This window comes from Eupeodes corollae, chromosome 1, assembly GCF_945859685.1.
Source record: "Eupeodes corollae chromosome 1, idEupCoro1.1, whole genome shotgun sequence".
Lineage (NCBI taxonomy): Eukaryota > Metazoa > Arthropoda > Insecta > Diptera > Syrphidae > Eupeodes > Eupeodes corollae.
In genome coordinates this window covers 96,719,769-96,729,112 of record NC_079147.1, presented here as the reverse complement: position 1 = coordinate 96,729,112, position 9,344 = coordinate 96,719,769, and the positions used below count along the sequence as shown (strand labels likewise).

Sequence of the window (9,344 nt, the reverse complement as noted above, 5' to 3'; positions counted from 1 at the left end):
ACACTTTTTTCTTAAAAAACAAATTCTTTGTTTGATTTCCGATGGATGATTATATAATTTTTATTTCTAATCAAAGGGAAACACCGTCTTGATCGATTTCAATGGTAGCTATAATTGACCCCTAATGATTGTAACTGAAAATATGAAACATCGAATTTACAATAATGACTTTAATTTATTCTTGAATATTCAAACATGTATGTTGATGTAAAATATAATTTCAATTGTCAATTTCTTATTTAATAAATAAAAGTTATGAATTTAAATTATTTATTTCAACTATATTATTTTAAAATGTTGGCCTTTAAGCAGTGAAAGCAAACATTTGGTACGACATTATTCGCAATAGGCCAATTAACTTCGAATATGGACAATTTTATTTTCAGTTTTTAATTTTGTTCGTGGGCCAAGCATGTGTTTGTTGTTTTTTTGTTTTACTCATCAATTTAAGAAAATGCTCCCCAAAATGATAGAAAAATACTACTCTTGAAATTTTCAAAATGACAGCACTGACACAGCAAAAGAAACATGGCATCGTTTGTCTTCAACAAATTATACTAGATGTCAGTACTTTCTATGTCAGAAAAAGCTTATCTCAACTAAATACAAACAGATGTCGCTAAAAATTTCATAACTTTTTTTGGCATTGTGCCTGAAAGGGCTAGTGTAGCTAATTTGAAGTGGAACCATTTTTATTCAAATTTTGTATGGAAAATTCACACCACTAGCAGTCCATGTATAGTATGTCAATGTATTTTAACCTCCATGTTTCGATTATAGGCAAAAAGAATAACCCGCAGCAATGACTTAAGGGCCTTGCACATGAGAGTGAACGATGAGTGGACGAACAAAGGTGATTTTACACATTTCAAAAAGTATTATTAGTATTATCAAATAAAAACACATTTAAATTTTAAGATACCAATTGACACTATTGTAAGGATAGTAAAATTAGCATTTTGTTTTTTAAAACAGGAAAATCTTATGAAAACACTGGTAATAACGAATTGCAGTGTGGTTGCGACGAACTGTCAAATTGTATTCGCGTTCCAGATACCGTCCACACTGCAACGCATAAATAGTTCGCACGCAACATAACCTCAACATTATACCACTCTTGTTTTGTTTTTGTGTGAAAGATCATGGTTGAGTAAAATATTCGCTGTCTGCGAATAGAAATAAAGCTCATGTGAAAGAAAAGTCAAAATATGCGAACATCCACACTTCGCAGTTCGTAGTTCGTAGCTCATGTGCAAGATGCTTTAGTGCACTATATAAAGGGTTTTTCAAAAAGGTCGGGTAGATGTGTGTAGATGTCGTGACGTTCGTTGTGTGGCACGTAGCGCCGTCCTCACTAACAGTCTTTTTCAAAAAAGTATGGACAAAGTCCTGACCCAAAATGCACAATGTTGAAGTCTGCGAAAGGGCTAGTTCTTTTGCATGGCAAGGAATAGACTGCCTCGACTGCTGATCCTGCTTTCCTTGATCTAACGGGTATTGGCTGATTGTTTACTGAGCCGGTCGTCTCAAATCTGGCCACCAAACGTTGAAGAGTCAACTTTGAAGGGCCACCACGTCTACCGTAAAATGGGAGCAATGCGCGCATCGTTTAGTTATCATCGTTATGAGACGGTGACCGCCTCACTAACGTAGTTTTCAAAAAAGTACGGACCAATTACTCTGCCCGGCCAAAATCTACACTGAACGGTAACTTTTTGAGGATGCTAGCACCTAGTGAACCTCGCGTGGGTTGTTGTCGTCCGACAATTTTGCTTGTTAACACACCCATATATCCAAATATGCACCTCGTCACTAAAGATTAGTTTTCGGCCAAAATACGGGTCCTCTTTCAAACGATTCGAAGCCCAGTTAGCGAACAAACGGTGTTGTCTATGGTCATTAACTTTAAAAAATTGTGAAAGGCCGAGTTCTTGTGCATGGCGAGAAATAGACTGCCTCGGGTTCCGCTGTACACTTTCACGTACCGACCTTTCGTTGCTTGAACGTAAGGGTATTAGTACGGGTCGTCTCAAATTTAGCCACCAAACGTTGAAGAGTCGACTATGAAGGGCCAACACTCATTTTGATAATAAAGTTTTATCATTTGAACGTGCTATTCAACCTTGTAACTTGCCATGCTGATTTGACATAAAAACCTAAATAATAAACAAAAGATAGATTTCACCAAAACAAAACGGATGTCATGGGGCGCCAAATCTCCCCAAAAAAAACCCTATAGTATTATTGGCCCACTCATGCAGATTTGGCTCTAAACAAGCGTTTAATCTTTGAATAAAATTAAATAATCAATTTCTTTGCCTAATATCTAAAACATTTCTATAAGCCAAGAATATAAGTGCTCATACAAACGATCCATCCAACACTTCCGTGATATTGTAACATGTTTAGTTTATTAACTACCACAATCAACCCGATTATTTTTATTTATTAAAAAAGAATAATGAATTTATAGAAAAAATTGACTTTATAAAATTGAGAGCCTGCTTCTTGTCGGAAGCAAGTTAAGTACAGAGCATATTTGATTGGTAGTGCTGCGCCCATCAGCCATTCATCTTGGAATGATAAAAGCTCTAGTATCCATACAGCAGAAATTTATTTTGTCCATTGGTATAGATTACTCTTTTCTTTGATTTTAAATCTAAAAGAATATTATTGTTGAAATATAAAGCAGCACGAAACTTATGTTTTAACCGTATCGGTTAGTCATCTTAATTGGAACGATATCCAAGTATTTCATTTCAAGGCTACTTATATGATTCTAGTAATCTCTCCACCCTCTTGTGATACTGGCTTGGTTTGTAATAAACCCTGGCACTACTCGAGTGAGTGATCATCTTAATCTGGGTATGAAAACAAAATGTATGGTGACTGTTGGCAAAGAAGGTAAATCATGTTCTTAACGGATTGGAATTAAAATTTTATATTTTTTTTATTTATTTATTTATTTATTTATTCATCAATATGAGATTTAAAAATCTACAATTAGACTACTAGATAAATATTTACATGTTTACAATTTATTTAAATAAACTTAAACTAACTTAAATATAATTAATATCAGAAGTATAAAAAAATAAAATATAAATTAAAATATATAATTAGTTCGTTCATACATATGATCAAAATATAAAATCAATTAAAATGAAAATACAATAATAGTTTACTTTTCAAAGAAGATCTACTTAATTGAAAATCAAAATCGATACAATTTAAAATTAAGTTTGTTTCTTTGACACAGCGGGTTATAGGTTCATTTTTCGCGTAATTAACTCTGTGTACATCTTCTCGAAACAAACAACGTATTCGAAGTTGTCGCGATGGAGCATACAAATTTATTAAAGACAACAAAAAAAGGCATTTGATATGGTATGATAAAATATCACTTATAAACATCACAGAAAACATTTTACGTCTATTTTCAAGTGATTGAATACCTAAAATTTGGCATCTAGTTTTGTATGATGGAGTTTCGATGTTCCACCCAAATTTTTGAATAGTGGATCTTGTAAATTTTTTTTTTACCATTTCAATTCTTTTAGATTGAACGTTATAAAAAGGGTTCCAGATAACACAACAGTATTCCAAGATTGGTCTTACATAAGAGGTAAAAAGCGATTTGAGAGTAAAAGGGTCTTTAAAGTCTATGCTATTGCGTTTGATAAAACCGAGCATGGAATTAGCTTTGGTTACACTAAATTCAATGTGCTTAACAAAGTTAAGTTTAGGGTCAAAAACAACACCAAGATCTTTCTTCTCTCCTACTCTTTCTAGAACTTGATTTTCAATATTATATTCAAAGATGATTTCAGAAAAGTTGCGGCAAAACGAAAAACATTGACATTTAGCTACATTTAAATATAATTGGTTTTTCTTGCACCATTGAGATAATTTCAAAATATCGTCTTGTAAGAGATGACAGTCATTAATAGATTTTATGCAACGAAAAAACTTTAGGTCATCGGCAAAAAGAAGTTGACTAGAATTAAGGAAAATACTAGGTAAGTCATTTATAAAAATTAGGAAAAGAAGTGGTCCAAGATGGCTACCTTGGGGCACACCAGATGAAACCAAAATTGGTTTTGAGAGAACTTCGTCAATGCAAACAAATTGAACTCGACCCTTAAGATAAGATTCCAACCATTTCAAAAACATAGAATGAAATTCAAAGCTTTTTAATTTCTTAATTAAAATAGAGTGACTTACTCTATCAAATGCCTTTGAAAAATCGGTATAAATTACATCAATTTGATGTCCTTCTTCGAGATTATTTAAAATGAAATTGGAGAAAATAGAAAGATTAGTCGTTGTTGATCTTCCTGCAACGAAACCATGTTGTAACGGTGAAATGTGTTCCTTAACTAAAAATGTTAGTTTTTCATATATCAATTTCTCGAAAAGTTTTGGAATACATGACAATTTACAAATCGGACGGTAGTTACATATTTGCTATTTAGACCCTGATTTGTGAATAGGGTTTAAAAATGATTTCTTCCATGATGGAAGAAATTCGCCTTTCTTTAAAGAGCTATTAAAAATTAGGAAAAGCGGTTCAGCTAGAGAAGCAGCACATTTTTTAAGAACAATAGGTGGAATTTCGTCTGGACCTGGTTTATTGTCATCATTTAAACTCAAGAGACCGTCTTCAATTTCGGAAATATTTAACTCTAAACAACCAATATCAGTCTTACCTTCAAAAGACAAATATTCGGCTGTCCATGCTGAACCTGCATTCGAATTAGCGTAACTAGATTCAAAATAGTGTGCGAAGGAATCAAAAATACTTGACACATTTGAAAATGTTGACCCAAGGTAATTCATGCACCTGGGAATACCAACCGAATTTTTTTTACTCTTGATGTAGGACCAGAATGACTTACTATTTTTTTTTAGGTTAGATTCAATTGATAAAATATAATTTTGAAATAAAAATTTGTTAAGAACATTAAATTCTCGCTCCAATTGGATATAAATATTTTGTAGTTCATCTTTATTTTCTGCTATCCGTAAGCGTTTATAAGCCTTGTTTTTTCTATTGCTTAAGTTACTTAGCTTTTTATTGAACCAAGGCGGCTTAGAATTTGATTTAATTTCAACTTTAGGAACATACATATCAATTGCCAATTTCAGGTTATCAATAAAAATGTCATAAAAATGTAATAAATCCAAAGAACAAAAATACTCACACCACGGAATATGCACCATGTAACTCGCTATGCCTTCGAAATTAGCTTTTTTGTAATTCAGTTTCAATTTCACACAATTGTTAGATTTGATAAAATCATAAAAAGAGAAACAAATATCTAAAGCATTGTGATGAACAGAGTTAGAAAACATAGGATATATTGATTTATTTACAGATAAACTGTCAACAAAAACAAGGTCCAGAATACGATTTAAATTATTCACACAACAGTTAATTTGGATTAAGTCATAACTTGAAAAAGTATCAATTACTTCACATTCTGGGCGTTTTTCTTTTTTAGTTCAGAGCTGAGCTCTGAGCATACTCTGAGCGAACAGAGTAGAGTAGAGTAGAGTTCTGAGCAGAGTATGTTCAGAGCTCTCTGATTTAATTATGAAACAACTTGAGCACTAAACTGTCATGATTTTAAATGTCGTCTGTTTGAAGGCCCTCAAAATTTTCTTTAATCAAATTAATCAGAAAAACAGTCATATCGTTGGTCCATTTGACGCCTGAAATAAATTTGATTCATAAAAATGCTATATGCAATTAGTTTTTCCAAAATTATCTTACCTTCTACACCAGAGCAACCAGCCTCTTCCGCCATTTTTATTGTTTTGATGATGATTTTTTTTTTATTTCCCGGCTTTCAGATATCAAATTGTTTGTGTCAGCATTTTACTCCGTTTACTCTGTTATTTTATTCTGAGCTCACAGAGCGCGCTCTGAACATCTTCAGAACTAAAAAAGAAACACGAATTTGAAGCTCTGAACGCTCAGAGCTCAAAAAGAAACACAATTATTTTTTTGACAGTTCGAGCTCTGCTCTGAACTAAAAAAGAAAAACGCCCTCTATTTCTGAATTTACATTAAATGAGAAGAGATGTAGTTCCTCGGGATCGAATACCCATTCAATGTTTGACAGATTTAAATCTCCAAGAATAATTACATGTTCCGATTTAAGCTTTGTTAGATAGAATTCACAATTTTTTACATGTACTTTATAAAGATCTAGTGGGCTTTTAGGCGGAATATAACATACAATAACAATCACATATCTATTTGCGAAGTTTATTTTTACAATTATTTGGTCTATGTCATATGTCTGTGACGTTGAAATATTTAGAGATGAAGATGTTTGAAGAGACAATTCTTTATTCTTATTGTTGTTGCTGCTTTCTCGCGATACGAATTTCTTTATTTGAACAAAGCACGGCCATATACACGAATCCATTATGATTGAATATTAACACATTGTGCTTATTATTGGAATCAAATATCATTTGTTAATTTCGCATTTTAGGTAGGTATCAATAATCATAAATCAAAGAAACCAATACTAACCTTTTTTTATAGAATTCGGTGTTTTCGCCTTTTAACTTCTAATATTTCAGCTCTTTAAACAGAACTAAGGAAAAAGACAAAAACTCACTTCTTTGATACATTTTAGTCATAAACAGGATACGAACCAAAGCCATGTGTTCCCTTGGATTCACACTAAAAACAATTTTTTTATTTATGATTTTGTTCCTTTAAGCTGGAGATCAAACGTGATATGTCAACACGAAATGTTTATTTTAGCAGCTGTCCATGATAATAATGATAGATAATAATAGATGTCCTTAGTTTCTTTGACAAAAATGGTTTTTGAAGCAAAGAAACAACGAATGGCACTTTGAAAATGAATTATATTTTTTTCAGCCAAACCTACAAAAGGGAAAGCATAACTAAAGAGGTTGAATCACTTTTAAGAAGGGTTTGTATGAGAATTTGTATTGACTAGCCTAGCAGCCCTTGTCTAGTGTGTCAATATCACAAGGGCTGCGTTTATATCAAAATTCGTTCCTCGGTAAAGGAAACTTCAACCTATTAGACTTAAAGAAGTTTAACTATGACTTTACTTATATTGTAAAACAAGCCCTTAGAATTCTCAAATTCTCAATTATTAAATGAGTGTATTTTACAGTAGACTTGGAATCACTATTTTTCAATTTCAGCGAAAATAAATGACAGTTCATTAGTGACATTTGACGTCCAGAAGACAAAAGTTTTCACTATTCCTATTCCCATCCAAAACAAAGTGCATCATCCAAAAACCGAAATAATTGCTGTTTTTAAGTGTGAAAATTAATTGTTTAAAAAAAACCAATCAAACAACACAATGGCTTTGGCAAACGTCCTAGTTCTTAGCCAAATTGCTGGCCATGTTATTCTCTTCATTCTTTCGCTATGTATGATTTTCCCATTGAGTATGAATCTCAATGAATTTAAGTATGTGCAAAAACTGAATACCTTCTAATTTATGATTACCAACAATTGAATCCAATTATCTTTTTATTTTTTTGATTCTTAAATGTTAACTCATCACAGCGGTCATTGTCTACTGTTTGCGTCGGGCAAATGGAGAGAGGAAGATGGATTGTTTAATGTCGAATGGGCCTCCCCCGGATTCTGTAGATTCCCCCTTGCAACTGGAGTTATTCTATTCTTTATCTCAAGCATTCAAATCTATCGGTAAGTCAAAACTATTCACTTTCCAGAAAGAAGAGTAACTCATTATAAATGTTCGTGGTTGATGTAGATTTGCACGTCTTCGTGAAGAAAGCTCATTCTTGGCCCTTTTCATTGATGTCGTATTGGGCATTCAAATGCTTGCCATGTCAATTTTATCGGCTATCATGATTACTCTTGGATTTATTGTGTGGTGTTCGGAGATGACCGAACGTTTCCCGTCGTGCGAAACAGCTGCTGGTCAGAATATTACCCCGGGTGGTGAGAAAATTGATACATCGGGATTCTACATTGAAATGGGAACAGCACAGTTTGGTGCATGGGGAAGCTTCGCAATATCAGTTGGAGTCGCTGTTATTGCCCTTCTCAAACTCATAAACAACCACCAAATTCGTAACATTAAGGTTTCAATGTACTTGGAACGTCAACGTCTCGTTAATGAGGATGCAATGAATGTGAATAATCAAAGAGATGGCAGATCAACTCCACCGATCGAAGCTGCTCAGTGAAATGCAATGCAATCCAAACAAAACAAATCATCTACTTTAATTTTTGTTTTCAGTTAAAAACTGTTAAAATCATAAGTAATATAGTAAATCAACAAAATAACCGATACATTAAGTTCTAGAGTTATGTACCTTCATAAAAATGACTCATTATTATTATTATCTATTGTTTTATGCGTTTAATAGCGAATAACAATTGACTTCTTTGAAGATAGTTTTAATTTTGAAGCAAGCATTCGATTTCATAGACATAATTATGTACACTCACATTTTGTAATCTAATCAATGGTTTTTTCTTTTCTATGTGATATTTTAAATTAAAATTTAATATGAATAAATTAATATTGAAAGTAAGTCGATTATATTTTAAATCATAACTTAAGTGCAATCGTTCAGAAGTTGCACAAATGCACAAATAGAATAGCATGAGTAATAGGTAGGTGGTACTCAGTGGTGTCTTTAGGCATGGGCCAGGTCCCAGGACCCCATAATTATTTGCCCTCCAATTCTATCAGCTCAAAATTAATGAATCTATACAAGAATTATATAAAAAAACGAAATAAGGTTAGGAAACAGCAACAGAAAAACAAGTTTCATTTTACTCTCCGTTCCGTTAAAATTCTCCTCCTCAACATCTTAAACTTCTGGAACATGAATCTTTAATCATACACCTTCACACTCTGTCAAAATTATTTTAACAATTCTGCTTTCGTTCTACCCTACAGTTCTGCACACATGTTAACTTTTCAACTCACTCCATAAACAAACACAAAGTTGTCCCATGATTATTCATTTATCGCAGATCATTTAAAAAAATGTGAAAACTCAGGAAAGGGATACACTTCTTATTTATATTTGCAACGAATTCATTGCTATAATGGGAATACAAGTCCTAATGAAAATTGTAGGTGAAATAAGAACAGCAAAATATTTTTCCCTAAGTGTTGACAATACACACGACCTTTCTCATATCGACCAGTTGACTTTTGTAATTCGGTACGTTAAAAATTGTGTTCCCATCGAAAGGTTCTTAAAATGTATACCTATTCAAGAGCATAAATCTAAATATTTCGCTGACACAATCTTGACATGTCTGGAAAATCATGATATTTCATAATGGGATT

The 9,344-nt window shown here is 32.7% G+C and overlaps 1 protein-coding gene and 1 long non-coding RNA gene across 2 annotated transcripts; one reads left to right on the top strand and one right to left on the bottom strand.

Annotated features, from left to right (window-relative positions):
• Nucleotides 1-5,510: 5,510 nt before the first annotated feature.
• On the bottom strand, nucleotides 5,511-6,047 carry LOC129942798 (uncharacterized). The gene is made up of 2 exons (XR_008781098.1): nucleotides 5,777-6,047; nucleotides 5,511-5,715 (listed from the first exon to the last, which is right to left on the bottom strand). It is a non-coding gene; the product is annotated as an uncharacterized LOC129942798 (long non-coding RNA).
• Nucleotides 6,048-7,234: 1,187 nt separating this feature from the next.
• LOC129938843 (transmembrane protein 179) lies at nucleotides 7,235-8,574 on the top strand. The gene is made up of 3 exons (XM_056046636.1): nucleotides 7,235-7,474; nucleotides 7,574-7,717; nucleotides 7,785-8,574. Exons 1-3 carry the CDS (start codon nucleotides 7,365-7,367, stop codon nucleotides 8,221-8,223), a joined length of 693 nt encoding a protein of 230 aa, XP_055902611.1. The 5' UTR covers nucleotides 7,235-7,364; the 3' UTR covers nucleotides 8,224-8,574.
• The last annotated feature ends 770 nt before the right edge of the window (nucleotides 8,575-9,344 follow it).